The sequence below is a fragment of the Scyliorhinus torazame genome, chromosome 26 (genome assembly GCF_047496885.1).
Source record: "Scyliorhinus torazame isolate Kashiwa2021f chromosome 26, sScyTor2.1, whole genome shotgun sequence".
NCBI lineage: Eukaryota > Metazoa > Chordata > Chondrichthyes > Carcharhiniformes > Scyliorhinidae > Scyliorhinus > Scyliorhinus torazame.
This window is the reverse complement of record NC_092732.1, coordinates 29,134,123-29,155,028: the sequence shown is the minus strand read 5'-3', so window position 1 is coordinate 29,155,028 and position 20,906 is coordinate 29,134,123. Positions and strand designations below refer to the sequence as shown.

Sequence of the window (20,906 nt, the reverse complement as noted above, 5' to 3'; positions counted from 1 at the left end):
TCTGCACTGTAAATTCTATGATTCCATGTCCAATTCCTCTTATAATAAAGGACAAGCATTTCATTAGCCTTCCTGATTCCTTGCTGTACCTGCTTGCTAATCTTTTGTGACTCATGGACTAGAGCACCCAGATCCCTCTGCACCCTGCAATGCTGCAGCCCTTCCCTGTTTAAGTCATCCTCTGCTTTTTTATTCTTCCTGCCAAAGTGAACAACTTCACATTTTTCCACATTACACTCCATCTGCCAGATCTTTTTGCCCACCCAATCAACCTTTGCAAACTCCTGATAGCTCCCTCACATTGGAGGACTACAACTCCCAGATGTCTTTGCGGGGCAACTGAACCGACTGCGCATGCCTAAAGTCTGCTGGGGGTCGGGGGGGAGAATTTAATCGACTGCGCTTGGTTAAAGTCGGCCGGACTGGGGTGGGAGAGTGGCAATTGAACCGACTGCGCATGCCCAAAGTCGGCGGTTGGGGCGGGGCAATGAACCGACTGCGCAGGCTTGAAGTCGGCGGTTGGGTGAACAGGGAGGGATTGGATCGAGCGCGCATGCCCAAAGTCGGCTTCTCCGGCGGGGGGGGGGGGGCGCAGAAAGGAATGCGCATGCCCAAAGTCGGCGGCCCGGGGGAAAGGATCCAGCGCGCATGCCCAAAGCCGGAGGCGTGAGGGCTGCTGGGAGGAAAAGCCTGGCCCCTCCCATCCTGCCCAACGGTCCGCGCACGAGGCCGGCGTGCGCCAGCCAGCCAGCCAGCGAGCGAGCGGGGCGCAACCCAACTTGACTGGCGGTGGGCGGGGCCGCCTGTCCTCCCGCCCTCCAGCGGCGATTGGCGGAGGGAGGAGGCGCCACGTGGGACCTCGGGGCGCCGATTGGCCGGGAGGCGCTGTCCATCAGGCGGGGGGGTTGGGGGAAGCAGCAGGTTGGGTTGAGGCGGCAGCGGCGGGAGAAGCTTCTGGAGAGAGCGGCCGGCGCCATGTTGGGACGGCAGGTGTTGGTGCTGAGTGAGTGGCGGAGCGGGTATCTCTGCAGCCCCGAATCTACACTAAACACAAATATAACCCCCCCCCCTCTCTCTCTGTCTCTCCCCAGGTCAGAATGTCAAGCGGGAATCCGGCCGCAAGGTCCAGCAGGGCAACATCAACGCGGCCAAGGTGAGGCCTCCCGCCCCCCGGGGGGGGGGCGCGCCAGCTACTCCAGGCCCAGGCTGCAGCCGGGGCCTAGGCCACAACTCCCAGCCCTGGAGCTCACGCACCCAATACAGGCCCCACACGCACTGGCTGGGCTGCAGGGATCGACTGGGGGCCCTGGGGCTCCGACCGGGACCCCGGGGATTGTCTGGGGGTCTGACCGGGACCCCGGGGATTGTCTGGGGGTCTGACCGGGTCTCCGGGGATTGTCTGGGGGTCTGACCGGGACCCCGGGGATTGTCTGGGGCTCCGACCGGGACCCCGGGGATTGTCTGGGGCTCCGACCGGGACCCCGGGGATTGTCTGGGGGTCTGACCGGGACCCCGGGGATTGTCTGCGCTCTGACCGGGACCCCGGGGATTGTCTGCGCTCTGACCGGGACCCCGGGGATTGTCTGCGCTCTGACCGGGACCCCGGGGATTGTCTGGGGGTCTGACCGGGACCCCGGGGATTGTCTGCGCTCTGACCGGGACCCCGGGGATTGTCTGGGGGTCTGACCGGGACCCCGGGGATTGTCTGGGGGTCTGACCGGGACCCCGGGGATTGTCTGGGGGTCTGACCGGGACCCCGGGGATTGTCTGGGGGTCTGACCGGGACCCCGGGGATTGTCTGGGGGTCTGACCGGGACCCCGGGGATTGTCTGGGGGTCTGACCGGGACCCCGGGGATTGTCTACGCTCTGACCGGGACCCCGGGGATTGTCTACGCTCTGACCGGGACCCCGGGGATTGTCTACGCTCTGACCGGGACCCCGGGGATTGTCTGGGGGTCTGACCGGGTCTCCGGGGATTGTTTGCGCTCTGACCGGGACCCCGGGGATTGTCTGCGCTCTGACCGGGACCCCGGGGTTTGTCTGGGGGTCTGACCGGGACCCCGGGGATTGTCTGGGGGTCTGACCGGGACCCCGGGGATTGTCTGGGGCTCTGACCGGGACCCCGGGGATTGTCTGCGCTCCGACCGGGACCCCGGTGATTGTCTGGGGGTCCGACCGGGTCCCCGGGGATTGTCTGCGCTCTGACCGGGACCCCGGGGATTGTCTGGGGCTCCGACCGGGACCCCGGGGATTGTCTGCGCTCTGACCGGGACCCCGGGGTTTGTCTGCGCTCTGACCGGGTCTCCGGGGATTGTCTGGGGGTCAGACCGGGACTCTGGGGATTGTCTGGGGGTCTGACCGGGACCCCGGGGATTGTCTGCGCTCTGACCGGGACCCCGGGGATTGTCTGCGCTCTGACCGGGACCCCGGGGATTGTCTGCGCTCTGACCGGGACCCCGGGGATTGTCTGCGCTCTGACCGGGTCTCCGGGGATTGTCTGGGGGTCTGACCGGGACCCCGGGGATTGTCTGCGCTCTGACTGGGACCCTGGGGATTGTCTGGGGCTCCGACCGGGACCCCGGGGATTGTCTACGCTCTGACCGGGACACTGGGGATTGTCTGGGGGTCTGACCGGGACCCTGGGGATTGTCTGGGGGTCTGACCAGGACCCTGGGGATTGTCTGGGGCTCCGACCGGGACCCCGGGGATTGTCTGCGCTCTGACCGGGGATTGTCTGGGGGTCTGACCGGGACCCCGGGGATTGTCTGCGCTCTGACCGGGTCTCCGGGGATTGTCTGCGCTCTGACCGGGTCTCCGGGGATTGTCTACGCTCTGACCGGGACCCCGGGGATTGTCTGGGGGTCCGACCGGGACCCCGGGGATTGTCTGGGGGTCTGACCGGGACCCTGGGGATTGTCTGGGGGTCTGACCGGGTCTCCGGGGATTGTCTGTGCTCTGACCGGGACCCCGGGGATTGTCTGCGCTCTGACCGGGTCTCCGGGGATTGTCTGGGGGTCTGACCGGGACCCTGGGGATTGTCTGGGGGACTGACCGGGACCCCTGGAATTGTCTGGGGCTCCGACCGGGACCCTCGGGGTTGTCTGGGGGTCTGACCGGGACCCTGGGGATTGTCTGGGGGACTGACCGGGACCCCGGGGATTGTCTGGGGCTCCGACCGGGACCCCGGGGATTGCATGGGGGTCTGACCGGGACCCTGGGGATTGTCTGGGGGTCTGACCGGGTCTCCGGGGATTGTCTACGCTCTGACCGGGACCCCGGGGATTGTCTGCGCTCTGACCGGACCCCGGGGATTCTCTGCGCTCTGACCGGGACCCCGGGGATTGTCTGCGCTCTGACCGGGACCCCGGGGTTTGTCTGCGCTCTGACCGGGTCTCCGGGGATTGTCTGGGGGTCTGACCGGGACTCTGGGGATTGTCTGGGGGTCTGACCGGGACCCCGGGGATTGTCTGCGCTCTGACCGGGACCCCGGGGATTGTCTGCGCTCTGACCGGGACCCCGGGGATTGTCTGCGCTCTGACCGGGTCTCCGGGGATTGTCTGGGGGTCTGACCGGGACCCCGGGGATTGTCTGCGCTCTGACTGGGACCCTGGGGATTGTCTGGGGCTCCGACCGGGACCCCGGGGATTGTCTACGCTCTGACCGGGACACTGGGGATTGTCTGGGGGTCTGACCGGGACCCTGGGGATTGTCTGGGGGTCTGACCAGGACCCTGGGGATTGTCTGGGGCCCCGACCGGGACCCCGGGGATTGTCTGCGCTCTGACCGGGTCTCCGGGGATTGTCTGGGGGTCTGACCGGGACCCCGGGGATTGTCTGCGCTCTGACCGGGTCTCCGGGGATTGTCTGCGCTCTGACCGGGTCTCCGGGGATTGTCTACGCTCTGACCGGGACCCCGGGGATTGTCTGGGGGTCCGACCGGGACCCCGGGGATTGTCTGGGGCTCCGACCGGGGCCCCGGGGATTGTCTGGGGCTCCGACCGGGACCCCGGGGATTGTCTGGGGGTCTGACCGGGACCCCGGGGATTGTCTGCGCTCTGACCGGGACCCTGGGGATTGTCTGCGCTCTGACCGGGACCTCGGGGATTGTCTGGAGTTCTGTCCGACACTCCGGGGATTGTCTGCGCTCTGACCGGGACCCCGGGGATTGTCTGGGGGTCTGACCGGGACCCCGGGGATTGTCTACGCTCTGACCGGGACCCTGGGGATTGTCTACGCTCTGACTGGGACCCCGGGGATTGTCTGGGGGTCTGACCGGGACCCCGGGGATTGTCTGGGGGTCCGACCGGGGCCCCGGGGATTGTCTGGGGCTCCGATCGGGACCCCGGGGATTGTCTGGGGGTCTGACCGGGACCCCGGGGATTGTCTACGCTTGACCGGGACCCAGGGGATTGTCTGGGGCTCTGACCGGGACTCCGGGGATTGTCTGCGCTCTGACCGGGACCCCGGGGATTGTCTGGGGCTCCGACCGGGACCCCGGGGATTGTCTGGGGGTCTGACCGGGACCTCTGGGATTATCTGGGGGTCTGACCGGGACCCTGGGGGTCTGACCGGGACCCTGGGGATTGTCTGGGGGTCTGACCGGGTCTCCGGGGATTGTCTGTGCTCTGAACGGGACCCCGGGGATTGTCTGCGCTCTGACCGGGTCTCCGGGGATTGTCTGGGGGTCTGACCGGGACCCCGGGGATTATCTGGGGGTCTGACCGGGACCCTGGGGATTGTCTGGGGGTCTGACCGGGACCCTGGGGGTTGTCTGGGGGACTGACCGGGACCCCTGGGATTGTCTGGGGCTCCGACCGGGACCCTGGGGATTGTCTGGGGGTCTGACCGGGACCCTGGGGATTGTCTGGGGGACTGACCGGGACCCCGGGGATTGTCTGGGGCTCCGACCGGGACCCCGGGGATTGCATGGGGGTCTGACCGGGACCCTGGGGATTGTCTGGGGGTCTGACCGGGTCTCCGGGGATTGTCTACGCTCTGACCGGGACCCCGGGGATTGTCTGCGCTCTGACCGGGACCCCGGGGATTCTCTGCGCTCTGACCGGGACCCCGGGGATTGTCTGCGCTCTGACCGGGACCCCGGGGTTTGTCTGCGCTCTGACCGGGTCTCCGGGGATTGTCTGGGGGTCTGACCGGGACTCTGGGGATTGTCTGGGGGTCTGACCGGGACCCCGGGATTGTCTGCGCTCTGACCGGGACCCCGGGGATTGTCTGGGGCTCCGACCGGGACCCCGGGGATTGTCTACGCTCTGACCGGGACACTGGGGATTGTCTGGGGGTCTGACTGGGACCCTGGGGATTGTCTGGGGGTCTGACCAGGACCCTGGGGATTGTCTGGGGCTCCGACCGGGACCCCGGGGATTGTCTGCGCTCTGACCGGGTCTCCGGGGATTGTCTGGGGGTCTGACCGGGTCTCCGGGGATTGTCTGCGCTCTGACCGGGTCTCCGGGGATTGTCTACGCTCTGACCGGGACCCCGGGGATTGTCTGGTGGTCCGACCGGGACCCCGGGGATTGTCTGGGGCTCCGACCGGGGCCCCGGGGATTGTCTGGGGCTCCGACCGGGACCCCGGGGATTGTCTGGGGGTCTGACCGGGACCCCGGGGATTGTCTGCGCTCTGACCGGGACCCCGGGGATTGTCTGCGCTCTGACCGGGACCCCGGGGATTGTCTGCGCTCTGACCGGGACCTCGGGGATTGTCTGGAGTTCTGTCCGGGACTCCGGGGATTGTCTGCGCTCTGACCGGGACCCCGGGGATTGTCTACGCTCTGACTGGGACCCCGGGGATTGTCTGGGGGTCCGACCGGGGCCCCGGGGATTGTCTGGGGGTCCGACCGGGGCCCCGGGGATTGTCTGGGGCTCCGACCGGGACCCCGGGGATTGTCTGGGGGTCTGACCGGGACCCCGGGGATTGTCTGCGCTCTGACCGGGACCCCGGGGATTGTCTGCGCTCTGACCGGGTCTCCGGGGATTGTCTGCGCTCTGACTGGGACCCTGGGGATTGTCTAGGGCTCCGACCGGGACCCCGGGGATTGTCTACGCTCTGACCGGGACACTGGGGATTGTCTGGGGGTCTGACCGGGACCTTGGGGATTGTCTGGGGGTCTGACCAGGACCCTGGGGATTGTCTGGGGCTCCGACCGGGACCCCGGGGATTGTCTGCGCTCTGACCGGGTCTCCGGGGATTGTCTGCGCTCTGACCGGGACCTCGGGGATTGTCTGGAGTTCTGACCGGGTCTCCGGGGATTGTCTACGCTCTGACCGGGACCCCGGGGATTGTCTGGGGGTCCGACCGGGACCCCGGGGATTGTCTGGGGCTCCGACCGGGGCCCCGGGGATTGTCTGGGGCTCCGACCGGGACCCCGGGGATTGTCTGGGGGTCTGACCGGGACCCCGGGGATTGTCTGCGCTCTGACCGGGACCCCGGGGATTGTCTGCGCTCTGACCGGGACCTCGGGGATTGTCTGGAGTTCTGTCCGGGACTCCGGGGATTGTCTGCGCTCTGACCGGGACCCCGGGGATTGTCTACGCTCTGACTGGGACCCCGGGGTTGTCTGGGGGTCCGACCGGGGCCCCGGGGATTGTCTGGGGGTCCGACCGGGGCCCCGGGGATTGTCTGGGGCTCCGACCGGGACCCCGGGGATTGTCTGGGGGTCTGACCGGGACCCCGGGGATTGTCTGCGCTCTGACCGGGACCCCGGGGATTGTCTGCGCTCTGACCGGGACCTCGGGGATTGTCTGGGATTCTGACCGGGACCCCGGGGATTGTCTGTGCTCTGACCGGGTCTCCGGGGATTGTCTGTGCTCTGACCGGGACCCCGGGGATTGTCTGCGCTCTTACCGGGTCTCCGGGGATTGTCTGGGGGTCTGACCGGGACCCTGGGGATTGGGCTCTGGGCCTCTGACTGGGACCCCGGGGATTGGGCTCTGGGGCAGGAGATTGTTCCGGGGGGCGGTGTTTGGCTGGGGTCTGTCTGGGCCCGGGGTCTGACCAGGACCCTGGGATTGTCCGGGGTCAATAATGATCGAAATTTCAATAACTGTGTCTCGAACTGTTCCCCAGAAAAAGTATTCCTCAGATTATCAGATCTGCTGTTCTCCACTACTGATTTGTTTCTGTTTTTCAGATGATCGCGGATGTTATCCGAACATGCCTCGGACCAAGAGCAATGATGAAGGTACGGAAAGCATTGTAGTTGCATTAGATAGGGGAACAATTCAATGGACAGAACTGTTCTGTGTTCAGTTAGTTGCCCCGCCTGAACCCATACACATACAGTCTCAGCATCTCTGTTTCGAATTTGGCCAACGTGTGTGGAAGTACTGGGAGCTGCTGCTCGTCAAACGGTGCCGGGTCGTGAGTTTTTCGAAGGGTTAGTTGAATTGCAAGTGGAATGGTCGAATGTTAAATGAAACAACAGAAACTTGGTATGGTCGTACAATATTGATTGGAGTACAGTGGAAAGCACAATGGACAAAGAGAATAATCAACAGAGAACATTGACAAATAGTACATGAACAAATTGTGATTGGTTACAGTGCGGAACAAGGGGCCAAACGGGGAAAATACATGAGCAAGAGCAGCATAGGGCGTCGTGAATAGTGTTCTTACAGGGAACAGATCAGTCCGAGGGGGAATTGTTGAGGAGTCTGGTAGCTGTGGGGAAGAAGCTGTTCCTATGTCTGGATGTGCGGGTCTTCAGACTTCTGTACCTTCTGCCTGATGGAAGGGTCTGGAAGAAGTCAATGCCTGAATGGGAGGGGTCTCTGATAATGCTGCCTGCCTTCCTGAGGCAGCGGGAGGTGTAGACAGAATCAATGGGAGGATGGCAAGCTTGTGTGATGCCCTGGGCTGAGTTCACCACACTCTGCAATTCTTGCCATCTTGGACCGAGCAGTTGCCATACCAAACTGTGATGCAGCCGGATAAAAATAATATAGGATGCTCTCTATCGCACATCTGTAGAAGTCTGTGAGATATTGAAGTTGACTTGATTTAATTTGCCCCTTTGCAGATGTTGCTGGATCCCATGGGCGGCATCGTCATGACGAACGACGGCAATGCCATTTTGCGAGAGGTGAGTGGAACATGTGATTTAACGCGAGTCAGCATTCGGAGCTGCATTCCGATGGACCTCGATTCCCCCTTCACTCCGAGATATCAGACAGGCTTATTCCCCTTTCCATGTCTCCGTCCCCCTCCAGATATCCGGAGTGGGAGCCACCTTCTCCCTGATTATATTCCTTTGCTGATTAGTCTCGCCTCGGTTTAGGGCGGTGGAGAAAGGCAAACCGAATCAAGATGTCTTCGCATCACCTTGCATCATAAGAACATAGGAATTGGGGAATAGGCAATTCAAGCCTGCTCTGCCATTCAATCTCTTCCTCTTCTCAAATGTTTTCCCTACCTGTTCCCCATATCCCTTTGACCCATTTTCTTTTTACCTATCTGTCTTTTTAAAAATAAATTTAGAGTATCCAATTCATTTTTTCCAATTAAGGGGCAATTTAGCGTGGCCAATCCACCTACCCTGCACATCTTTTTGGGTCGTGGGGGCGAAACCCACGCAAATACGGGTAGAATGTGCAAACTCCACACACCGACCCAGAGCCGGGATCGAACCTGGGACCTCGGCGCAGTGAGGCAACCGTGCTACCAATTGCACCACCGTGCTGCCCTCCTATCTATGTCTTATGGTCTGATCTCCTTGAAACCATTTAATGACTGGTTCTACCGCACTAAGGGGCAGTGCGTTCCACAAATTCACCACCCTCTGCGAGAAGTAGTTCCTCCTCATCTCAATTTTAAATCTGCCGCATCTCAAACCTATCTCTGGGACCTCCCGTCTGCAAATGAATGAGAACATTGATTTGAAACTGTATATCTGGTAACTGGACCACAGAAAGGTAGTCTACATGTTAATAAAATTAATCATCTTCTTAAAAATAAATTTAGATTACCCAATTTTTTCCCCCCCAATTAAGGGGCAATTTAGCGCGGCCAATCCGCAGACCTTGCACATCTTTGGGTTGTGGGGGTGAGACTCATTGAGACACGGAGAGGGGGGAGATGTGCAGACTCCACACGGACAGTAACCCAGAGCCGTGATCGAACACGGGTCCTCGGTGTCGAGAGGCAGCAGTGCTAACCACTGCCGCCATGCTGCCCCTATTAGTCATCTTTAGTATATAAAAATAACAGCATGGACTCAAAACGGAAGCAACATCGAAATAACAGTAGCAGGATAAATCACAACTAACAACAGTTAAACACGGGTAACAACAGCAACTAGTGATGTGACAGCACCTACTGATGACATTAACAATAGGTTTAAATAAGATGATGCATAATAACACTCCAAACACTTCTCATCCCCCCCCTCAAAGATAGAAATACAATGAAACTAATGTAATTATACGTCAGTCTCCAGAAGCTTTGTGACTTCACTGATCTGTATTTTCCTGAGCCAGTCACGCCCGAGTAGACTAAGCCTGTGTCGTTTTACCACCAGGAACCGTGCTCTTGCATCTCGGCTGTTATAATGCAGTGTCTACCTCTAACGTCCCAAGCAATGGTACAGTCTCGCCAGTGTCACTCTGAAGGTTGATTCCTGCCTGAGTAAGGGCTGGTGCCTTCTTAGAGCCCGAGAGCTTTCTGAAGGTGCAGAGGCTCCTGTGTGCACCTCCATCTTGATTTTCTGTTTATCGCTCTCCACTGTACATAAATAGGCTCTGCGTGCCCCTTGCTCATATTAATCATGTCATAATAGTGTTCCTCTGCCTTGTCTGAGCTTTCCACGCCAGCGACTGGGCCTTCCTTGCAATTGAAGTTCCCCGAACAGTCTTCGACTTTCTTTTCACACCCCAGCACTACTTCACTAAATGCCCCATCTTGTTGCACTGCTTACAAACCGCGTCCATAAACTCACGATGATTCGTGTAGTGTGATCCTCCACACTTAAAACACTCCACTGACTTCACCCTCCACACCTAAAACACTCCACTGTCTTCACCCTCCGCACTCCAGTGTTTACTTGCAGCTTTTTCTACTTGATGCAGTACACCTGCCATTGTCCTTGTGAATATCACTTGCATTATTGGCAGCCATTTCCATGCTCGGAGAAACTTCTGCAACCTTCTCAAAAGCAATTGTGGCTTCTCCCAGGAAACGCCCCTGTTGCCACGAACCCATCTTCCAAAACTCGCAATTCAGCAGCCACGTTATCTACAGACTGTCCCGTCTTCCGAAAATGACTGGAGAATTTGAAATGTACAATTACTGAACGAGGGTAACTAAATCGGCAAATGAAATGTCGTGTGTCCCCGTCCCCCCCAAAGTTTCTCACTGGCCTGTAAGTCTTCGCCCCGTGTGCACTCGGAGAATTGAGCGCTCTCTAGCCTTGTCTACGATCCCATTTGCCAAGAAAAGGTGTCCCAAGCGTTCCACATATTCGGTCCAGTTCTCGTTCTCTTCCACAAACTCACTGAGACCCAAACAAAGCCATGGTGCTGCTGACTTGTCTTCCTTCGATAAACTGAGCAAAACTTCACATTAAATGTGCATTTTATAAATTATCTTTGCTAAAATATGCGGTAACTTGACCACAAAAAGGTAGTCAAAACACTTAATGAAGTTAATCTTTATTATGTAGAAATAACTAAGTTTAAAGTACCATTTGTACTCAAAAACGGAGGTAACTAGCTAAACATCGAAATAACAGAATTAGAACTAACGACAGTTAAATACGAAAATATGCAGGTACCAACAACTAATGACATCACAGCACTTACTGATGACATCAGCAATGGATTTAAATAAGAAGATGCATAATAATAACACCCGATAACACTCTTCCCTGAAACCCTTTGACCCTGCAGGGTAATTCAGTGTTGTGGATGGCATTTGACAGACTAGATGAGGAGAAACTTTCACTGGCAGGAGGGTCAGTAGCTAGAAGACAAATCGCTGAAATGTCAGGGAGGCGGGAAGGATTTTTAAAGCAGCGAGTTGTTGTGATGGGGACGGCGCTGCCTGAAAGGGCGACGTGTGCAGATTCAACAGGAACTTTCAAAACGGGAGAATTGGAGAAATACTTTCGGGTTAATCAGATGGGGGGGGGCGGGTAGTGGTGTTAGTTGGTTCTCTTTCCAATCAGGCACAGGTCTGATGCATTCTGATTTTGTGAAGAGTTTTAACCCCCTGAACAGTGGTTGGGGAAGCACTGCGACCCCCGACTTTTATTATTAAACCCAGCCGAACATCCGTCGGAGCCTCTTCACTCTGACCGCTGATTCCCCACTCACGGATTCTGTTCACTCTCCCAGATCCAGGTGCAGCACCCAGCAGCCAAGTCAATGGTTGAGATCAGCCGCACCCAGGATGAAGAAGTTGGAGATGGGACCACCTCTGTCATCATCCTCGGTATGTAAGGATTGCGCTTGATGCCTGGCCGGGGGGGGGCCTCTGGCGGCCTGCCCTCAAATTTGTGGGGGAGGGGGGGGGTGGAGAAAGTGAGTAGCAGCATCGGTTCCCGATTTGTGCACAGGGAAGAGTGGGGAAGGAGCCCATCATTACCAGTTGTAAATGGCGCAGGGTGGGATCAGTCCTGTGTGCAGTGAAGCAATCGGCCTACTCGTACTGCTCTCTGGGTATAATTGTTCCCCCAGCTGTTTTATATCCTGCTAGCCATTGAGCGTCTTGTGCTCCTGGTGGAAACCAGGGTTACAAGGGTGCCTGAGGCCTCATGGCTCATCGAATTTGAACGTATTCCTTTCCTCAATTAAGCCATCGCGTTTCGCTGTCCAGCTTTTCCGAATCCTTTCTTTAGTTGCTTGATTGTGTTCAGGTAAAGCTCTCAAACGCTCTGAACCTCACCCTGAAGTCAGTGGGGTTGTGATGGTTGGTCCAGTGAATGCTGGCTGACCTGAAAACAGAAAGGCGGGAGTCGATCATCGTGCCCCCACCCCTCAATACTCTCCTCTACACCTAGCCTACCTTGTTCCGTACAGAGAGCATGAGATAGTTGGTGCAAGAGGAGCGTTAAAACGTGCATGGCCGGGGTGTGTGCCTGTGTTGATTCTACAAACTATTTGGTTTCTTTCAGCTGGAGAGATGCTGTCAGTTGCTGAGCAGTACCTCGAACAACAGATGCACCCCTCTGTCGTCATTGGCGCTTACCACCAGGCACTCGATGACATGCTTACTGTCCTTAAGGACATCAGGTACGCAGCCTCGGGTTATTTCAGACAACTTGCATTTCTTGAGTCGCAACACACTTCACAACCACCGAGTTGCATTTTGAAGTGTAACCACTTGGAAAGGGGGCGACGGAAATGCAACAGCCAACAGAGTTCTTCCCAAGCCTCTGAAATAACTGAACAAATAATCTGTTTTGGTCATGGGTAAACTTGTCCATTCTTAGTCAGATAGTGGCTGCCGGATCTTTTACACCTAACCAGATGATCTCGTTCCACTTTGTTCACATATTCGATAGTGCCTTAAACGTTTTGATCCCGGTGTTTCTTTGCCTGATGCTTGACGGTGAGAACTGTCTTGTATCTTGCGATGTTCGGCAACTGCTAAGAAAATCTGTCATCCGCAGTCTGTGTTCTTCGGCTCAGAATTGATGAGCTGGAGACCGAGCTGCACACACTGCGGCACATCAGGGAGGGGGAACATTACCTGGACACTTTGTTTCAGGAGGCAGTCACACCCGGTAGAATAAGTTCTGTTAATTCGGACAGTGGTCAGGGACAGAGTGGTGTGACTGCAGGGGAGGCAGGTAGGGGGATCCTGAGTTGAGGAGCCTCAGCCCTTGACCTTGTCCAACAGGTATGAGGTACTTGCTCCCTGTGTGAATGAGGAAGAGGGCTGCAGGGAGGATGTGTTGACTGACCACTGCACCGTGGTACAGGAAGCCATTCAAGAGGGGGGAGCAAAAAGACAAGTGGTAGTTGTAGGGATTCTATAATTAGGGGATTGATGGCATCCTTTGTAAGCCAGATCGTGAGTCCCGCATGATATGTTGCCTGCCCGGTGCCAGGGTGAGGGACATTTCTGATCGGCTTGAAAGGATTTTGGAGAGGGAGGATCCAGTTGTTGTGGTCCACGTTGGGACTAACAACATAGGTAAGACTAGGAAAGAGGACCTGTTTGGGGTTTATCAAACACTAGGGACTAAATTAAAGAACAGGTTCTCCAGAGTTATAATCTTTGGATTACTACCCGAGCTATGTGCCAATTGGCACAGGGTTGAGAAAATTAGAGAAGTTAACACGTGGCTAAAGGAGTGGTGCGGGAAAGAGGGATTCCATTTCATGGGGCATTGGCATCAGTACTGGGGCAGGAGGGACCTGTACCGTTAGGACGGTCTTCACCTGAACCATTCTGGGACCAGTGTTCCAGCGAATAGGATAAATAGGTTGGTCACAAGGACTTTAAACTAGCAAGTTGGGGGGGAAGGGAAGTGTAAAGCTATGGACAGTATAATGCTTAATGGAGATCAAGGCAGCAGGTTACGTGACAGGTTATTATGTAGAGATATGGGTTCAAAGACGAGGAAAATTAGGAGAAAGGGTAAGAGGAAAAATAATTTACGAAAAGTTACTGATCAAGGTGTTAGGATTCATAACAAAGACATAAAAAACAGCATAAGTGTACTTTACCTGAATGCTCGTATACGAAATAAGGTAAATGAGTTGATGGCGCAATTCATTGTGAATGGCTATGATTTAGTGGCCATTACTGAAACATGGTTAAAAGATGGCCACGACTGGGAGTTAAATATCCAAGGGTATCAGACTATACGAAAGGATAGAATGGACGGTAAAGGCGGTGGTGTAGCTTTGTTGTTTAAGGATGGCATCTGGGCAATAGTAAGGGATGATATTGGTGCTATGGAGAACAATGAACAAAGAAATGTACAGCACAGGAACAGGCCCTCCAAGCCCGTGCCGACCATGCTGCCCGACTAAACTACAATCTTCTACACTTCCTGGGTCCGTATCCCTCTATTCCCATCCTATTCATGTATTTGTCAAGATGCCCCTTAAATGTCACTATCGTCCCTGCTTCCACTACCACCTCCGGTAGCGAGTTCCAGGCACCCACTACCCTCTGCGTAAAAAAACTTGCCTCGTACATCTACTCTAAACCTTGCCCCTCTCACCTTAAACCTATGCCCCCTAGTAGTTGACCCCTCTACCCTGGGGAAAAGCCTCTGACTATCCGCTCTGTCTATGCCCCTCATAATTTTGTATACCTCTATCAGGTCTCCCCTCAACCTCCTTCGTTCCAGTGAGAACAAACCGAGTTTATTCAATCGCTCCTCATAGCTAATGCTATGATTACCAGGCAACATTCTGGTAAATCTCTTCTGCACCCTCTCTAAAGCCTCCACATCCTTCTGGTAGTGTGGTGACCAGAATTGAACACTATACTCCAAGTGTGGCCTAACTAAGGTTCTATACAGCTGCAACATGACTTGCCAATTCTTATACTCAATGCCCCGGCCAATGAAGGCAAGCATGCCGTATGCCTTCTTGACTACCTTCTCCACCTGTGTTGCCCCTTTCAATGACCTGTGGACCTGTACTCCTAGATCTCTTTGACTTTCAATACTCTTGAGGGTTCTACCATTCACTGTATATTCCCTACCTGCATTAGACCTTCCAAAATGCATTACCTCACATTTGTCTGGATTAAACTCCATCTGCCATCTCTCCGCCCAAGTCTCCAGACAATCTAAATCCTGCTGTATCCTCCGACAGTCCTCATCGCTATCTGCAATTCCACCAACCTTTGTGTCGTCTGCAAACTTACTAATCAGACCAGTTACATTTTCCTCCAAATCATTTATATATACTACAAAGAGCTGTCCCAGCACTGATCCCTGTGGAACACCACTGGTCACAGCCCTCCAATTAGAAAAGCATCCCTCCATTGCTACTCTCTGCCTTCTATGGCCTAGCCAGTTCTGTATCCACCTTGCAAGCTCACCCCTGATCCCGTGTGACTTCACCTTTTGTACTAGTCTACCATGAGGGACCTTGTCAAAGGCCTTACTGAAGTCCATATAGACAACATCTACTGCCCTACCTGCATCAATCATCTTAGTGACCTCCTCGAAAAACTCTATCAAGTTAGTGAGACACGACCTCCCCTTCACAAAACCGTGCTGCCTCTCACTAATACGTCCATTTGCTTCCAAATGGGAGTAGATCCTGTCTCGAAGAATTCTCTCCAGTAATTTCCCTACCACTGAAGTAAGGCTCACCGGCCTGTAGTTCCCGGGATTATCCTTGCTACCCTTCTTAAACAGAGGAACAACATTGGCTATTCTCCAGTCCTCCGGGACATCCCCTGAAGACAGCGAGGATCCAAAGATTTCTGTCAAGGCCTCAGCAATTTCCTCTCCAGCCTCCTTCAGTATTCTGGGGTAGATCCCATCAGGCCCTGGGGACTTATCTACCTTAATATATTTTAAGACACCCAACACCTCGTCTTTTTGGATCACAATGTGACCCAGGCTATCTACACACCCTTCTCCAGACTCAACATCTACCAATTCCTTCTCTTTAGTGAATACTGATGCAAAGTATTCATTTAGTACCTCGCCCATTTCCTCTGGCTCCACACATAGATTCCCTTGCCTATCCTTCAGTGGGCCAACCCTTTCCCTGGCTACCCTCTTGCTTTTTATGTACGTGTAAAAAGCCGTGGGATTTTCCTTAACCCTATTTGCCAATGACTTTTCGTGACCCCTTCTAGCCCTCCTGACTCCTTGCCTAAGTTCCTTCCTACTTTCCTTATATTCCACGCAGGCTTTGTCTGTTCCCAGCCTTTTAGCCCTGACAAATGCCTCCTTTTTCTTTTTGACGAGGCCTACAATATCACTCGTCATCCAAGGTTCCCGAAAATTGCTGTATTTATCTTTCTTCCTCACAGGAACATGCCGGTCCTGTATTCCTTTCAACTGCCACTTGAAAGCCTCCCACATGTCAGATGTTGATTTGCCCTCAAACATCCGCCCCCAATCTATGTTCTTCAGTTCCTGCCTAATATTGTTATAATTAGCCTTCCCCCAATTTAGCACATTCATCCTCGGACCACTCTTATCCTTGTCCACCAGTACTTTAAAACTTACTGAATTGTGGTCACTGTTACCGAAATGCTCCCCTACTGAAACATCTACCACCTGGCCGGGCTCATTCCCCAATACCAGGTCCAGTACCGCCCCTTCCCTAGTTGGACTGTCTACATATTGTTTTAAGAAGCCCTCCTGGATGCTCCTTACAAACTCCGCCCCGTCTAAGCCCTTGGCACTAAGTGAGTCCCAGTAAATATTGGGGAAGTTGAAGTCTCCCATCACCACAACCCTGTTGTTTTTACTCTTTTCCAAAATCTGTCTACCTATCTGCTCCTCTATCTCCTGCTGGCTGTTGGGAGGCCTGTAGTATACCCCCAACATTGTGACTGCACCCTTCTTACTCCTGATCTCTACCCATATAGCCTCACTGCCCTCTGAGGTGTCCCCTCGCAGTACAGCTGTGATATTCTCCCGAACAAGTAGCGCAACTCCGCCTCCCCTTTTACATCCCCCTCTATCCCGCCTGAAACATCTAAATCCTGGAACGTTTAGCTGCCAATCCTGCCCTTCCCTCAACCAGGTTTCTGTAATGGCAACAACATCATAGTTCCAAGTACTAATCCAAGCTCTAAGTTCATCTGCCTGACCCGTAATGCTCCTTGCATTAAAACATATGCGCTTCAGGCCACCAGACCCGCTGTGTTCAGCAACTTCTCCCCGTCTGCTCTGCCTCAGAGCCACACTGTCCCTATTCCCTAGTTCTCCCTCAATGCTCTCACCTTCTGACCTATTGCCCCCGTGCCCACCCCCCTGCCATACTAGTTTAAACCCTCCCGTGTGACACTAGCAAACCTCGCGGCCAGGATATTTATGCCTCTCCGGTTTAGATGCAACCCATCCTTCTTATACAGGTCACACCTGCCCCGGAATAGCTCCCAGTGGTCCAGATAATGGAAACCCTCCCTCCTACACCAGCTGTTTAGCCACGTGGTTATCTGCTCTATCTTCCTATTTCTAGCCTCACTGGCACGTGGCACAGGGAGTAATCCCGAGATTACAACCCTCGATGTCCTGTCTTTTAACTTTCTGCCTAGCTCCCTGAACTCCTGCTGCAGGACCTCATGCCCCTTCCTGCCTATGTCGTTAGTACCAATATGTACAACGACCTCTGCCTGTTTGCCCTCCCCCTTCAGGATTCCCTCTACCCGTTCGGAGACATCCTGGACCCTGGCACCAGGGAGGCAACATACCATCCTGGAGTCTCTTTCACGTCCACAGAAGCGCCTATCTGTGCCCCTGACTATAGAGTCCCCTATTACTATTACTCTTCTGCGCTTTGACCCTCCTTTCTGAACATCAGAGCCAGCCGTGGTGCCACTGCTCTGGCTGCTGCTGTTTTCCCCTGTTGGGCTATCCCCCCCGACAGTATCCAAAGGGGTATATCTGTTCGAGAGGGGGACAACCACAGGGGATTCCTGCACTGACTGCCTGCCCTTTCTGGTGGTCACCCATTTCTCTGCCTGCACCTTGGGTGTGACCACATTTACATAACTGCGATCTATGACGCTTTCCGCCACCTGCATGCTCCTAAGTGCATCCAATTGCTGCTCCAACCGAACCATGCGGTCTGTGAGGAGCTCCAGTTGGGTGCACTTTCTGCAGATGAAGCCATCCGGGACGCTGGAAGCCTCCTGGACCTGCCACATCTCACAGTCAGAGCACAGCACCCCTCTAACTGACATTGCGTCAATTAATTAAAATTAAAATTTGTCTTTTAAAAAAAAATATTTTTTAAAAAATTTCAAAGTTACTGTCAACTATCTGTTTCCTAGCACTAGATTTCTAATAGAAATGCGATAGCTAACTATAATACTCTCCGATCTCTGGCTTAGATATCCCTCTAAATTATAATTAAGTTATTATGTTTAATTAGTTACCAAATACTCAAATTTTTTTAAAATTTAGGGTAGAATCCCAACCAGCCACTCTGGCCACAGCTTTTCTGTGATGTCACTTCAGTTTCCCCCCGACACACACAATTTGAAAAAAGGTATAAAAGTAAAAATAAGTAAAAATCACTTACTTACCTTCTTACCTTCTGAGTGTCTTAGATGTTCTCAGGTTCTCTCGCTGACAGAGACTGCTCCTCCACCTCCGAACCTTGACCTGCACAATGCTAATAATATAATATGGCACTTACCTTACACCAATGGGTCTTATTATTAGGTTAGAGGAGGAGGGCGGGTGGGAGACACTACACGTGTAGTGTCTCGGGTTTCCTCTCCACCAGAATTTATTGGTTTGGGGGGGGGGGGGAAGAGAGAGAGACTTCGCAGAGGTCCGCGGGTCGAACTTCCGGTTCCCGCCTTATATAAAAACAAATGAAACAGAAAAGAAGAACAGACACGGGACCAGGTAAGGCTTTTTAAAGTCGCTACTCACCTCCGAGAGGGCCCCTGCGCACCGCTGCCGCCGAAATCCAAAGGGCTGCTCCTGTAAAGGTAAGTGGTTTTAAAGTCGCTACTCACCTCCCAGAGGGCCCCTGCGCACCGCTGCCGCCGAAATCCAAAGGGCTGCTCCTGTAAAGGTAAGTGGTTTTAAAGTCGCTACTCGCCTCCCAGAGGGCCCCTGCGCACCGCTGCCGCTGAAATCCAAAGGATGGAGGACAAGGTTGAATCAATTTGGGTGGAAATCAGGAATAGTAAGTTGAAATGGTCACTGATAGGAGTAGTCTATAGGCCACCAAATAGTAACAGGATGGTAGGGCAGGCAATAAGCAAAGAAATAACGGATGCATGTAGAAATGGTACAGCGGTTATCATGGGAGATTTTAATCTGCATATCGATTGGTTTAACCAGGTTGGTAAAGGCAGCCTTGAGGGGGAGTTTATAGAATGTGCCCGGGATAATTTCCTTGAACAGTATGTAATGGAACCTACAAGGGAACAAGCGGTCCTAGATCTGGTCCTGTGTAATGAGGCAGGATTGATTAATGATCTCATAGTTCAGGATCCTCTTGGAAGGAGCGACCACAATATGGTGGAATTTAAAATACAGTTGGAGGATGACAAGGTAAAATCAAACACTAGTGTTTTGTGCTTAAACAAAGGCGATTACAATGGGATGAGAGAAGAACTAGCTAAGGTAGACTGGGAGCAAAGACTTCATGGTGAAACAGTTGAGGAACAGTGGAGAACCTTCCGAGCGATCTTTCACAGTGTTCAGAAAAGGTTCATACCGACAAAAAAGAAAGACGGTAGAAAGGGGAAAAATCGACCGTGGATATCTAAGGAGGTGAGGGAGAGTATCAAATTGAAGGAAAAAACATACAAAGTGGCAAAAATTAGTGGGAGACTAGAGGACTGGGAAGTCTTTAGGGGACAACAGAAAGCTACTAAAAAAGTCATAAAGAAGAGTAAGGTAGACTATGAAAGTAAACAGAACATAAAAGCAGATAGTAAAAGCTTCTACAAATATATAAGACAAAAAAGAGTGGCATGGCAAGGTAAATATTGGTCCTTTGGAAGATGAAAAGGAAGATTTAATAATAGGAGACGGGGAAATGGCTGAGGAGCTGAACAGGTTTTTTGGGTCAGTCTTCACAGTGGAGGACACAAATAACATGCCAGTGACTGATGGAAATAAGGATATGATAGGTGAGGACCTTGAGATGATTGTAATCTCTAGGGAGGCAGTATTGGGCAAGCTAATGGGGCTAAAGGTAGACCAGTCTCCTGGCCCTGATGGGATGCATCCCAGAGTGTTAAAAGAGATGGCATGGGAAATTGTAAACGCATTAGTGATAATTTATCAAAATTCACTAGACTCTGGGGTGGTCCCAGAGGATTGGAAAGTAGCAAACGTGACACCACTGTTTTTATTAAAAAAAAAGGAGGCTGTCAAAAAGCGGGCAATTATAGGCCGGTAAACTTAACTTTGGTTGTAGGGAAAATGCTGGAATCTATCATTAAGGAGGAAATAGCGAGGCACCTGGAGGGAAATTGTCCCATTGGGCAGACGCAGCATGGGTTCACAAAGGGTAGGTCGTGTCTGACTAATTTGGTAGAATCTTTTGAGGACGTTACCAGTGCAGTAGATAACGGGGAGCCAATGGATGTGGTATATCTGGATTTCCAGAAAGCTTTTGACAAGGTGCCACACAAAAGGTTCTGCATAAACGAAAGATGCATGGCATTGAGGGTAAAGTGGTAGCATGGGTAGAGGATTGGTTAACTAACAAAGCAGAGAGTGGGGATAAATGGGTGTTTCTCTGGTTGGCAACCTGTAACTAGTGGGGTCCCTCAAGGATCAGTGTTGGGCCCGCAGTTGTTCACAATTTACATAGACGATTTGGAGTTGGGGACCAAGTACAATGTGTCAAAGTTTGCAGACGACACTAAGATGAGTGGTAAAGCAAAAAGAGCAGAGGATACCGGAAGTCTGCAGAAGGATTTGGATAGGTTAGGTGAATGGGCTAGGGTCTGGCAGATGGAATTCAATGTTGCCAAGTGTGAGGCTATCCATTTTGGGAGGAATAACAGCAGAATGGATTATTATTTAAACGGTAAGATGTTAAAACATGCTGCTGTGCAGAGGGACCTGGGTGTGCTGGTGCACGAGTCGCAAAAAGTTGGTGTGCAGGTGCAACAGGTGATTAAGAAGGCTAATCGAGTTTTGTCTTTCATTGCTAGAGGGATGGAGTTCAAGACTAGTGAGGTTATGCTGCAATTGTATAGGGTGTTGGTGAGGCCGCATCTGGAGTATTGTGTTCAGTTTAGGTCTCCTAACCTGAGAAAGGAC

At 53.8% G+C, this 20,906-nt stretch overlaps 1 protein-coding gene across 1 annotated transcript in view; it reads left to right on the top strand.

Moving 5' to 3' along the window:
- Positions 1-830: 830 nt before the first annotated feature.
- Positions 831-20,906, top strand: part of cct3 (chaperonin containing TCP1, subunit 3 (gamma)) — a 31,872-nt gene continuing 11,796 nt past the window's right edge. The window contains 6 exon segments of the mRNA XM_072490568.1: positions 831-1,003; positions 1,092-1,153; positions 7,146-7,196; positions 8,034-8,096; positions 11,344-11,440; positions 12,123-12,240. Coding sequence (XP_072346669.1) covers positions 976-1,003; positions 1,092-1,153; positions 7,146-7,196; positions 8,034-8,096; positions 11,344-11,440; positions 12,123-12,240 — 419 coding nt within the window. The 5' untranslated portion in view covers positions 831-975.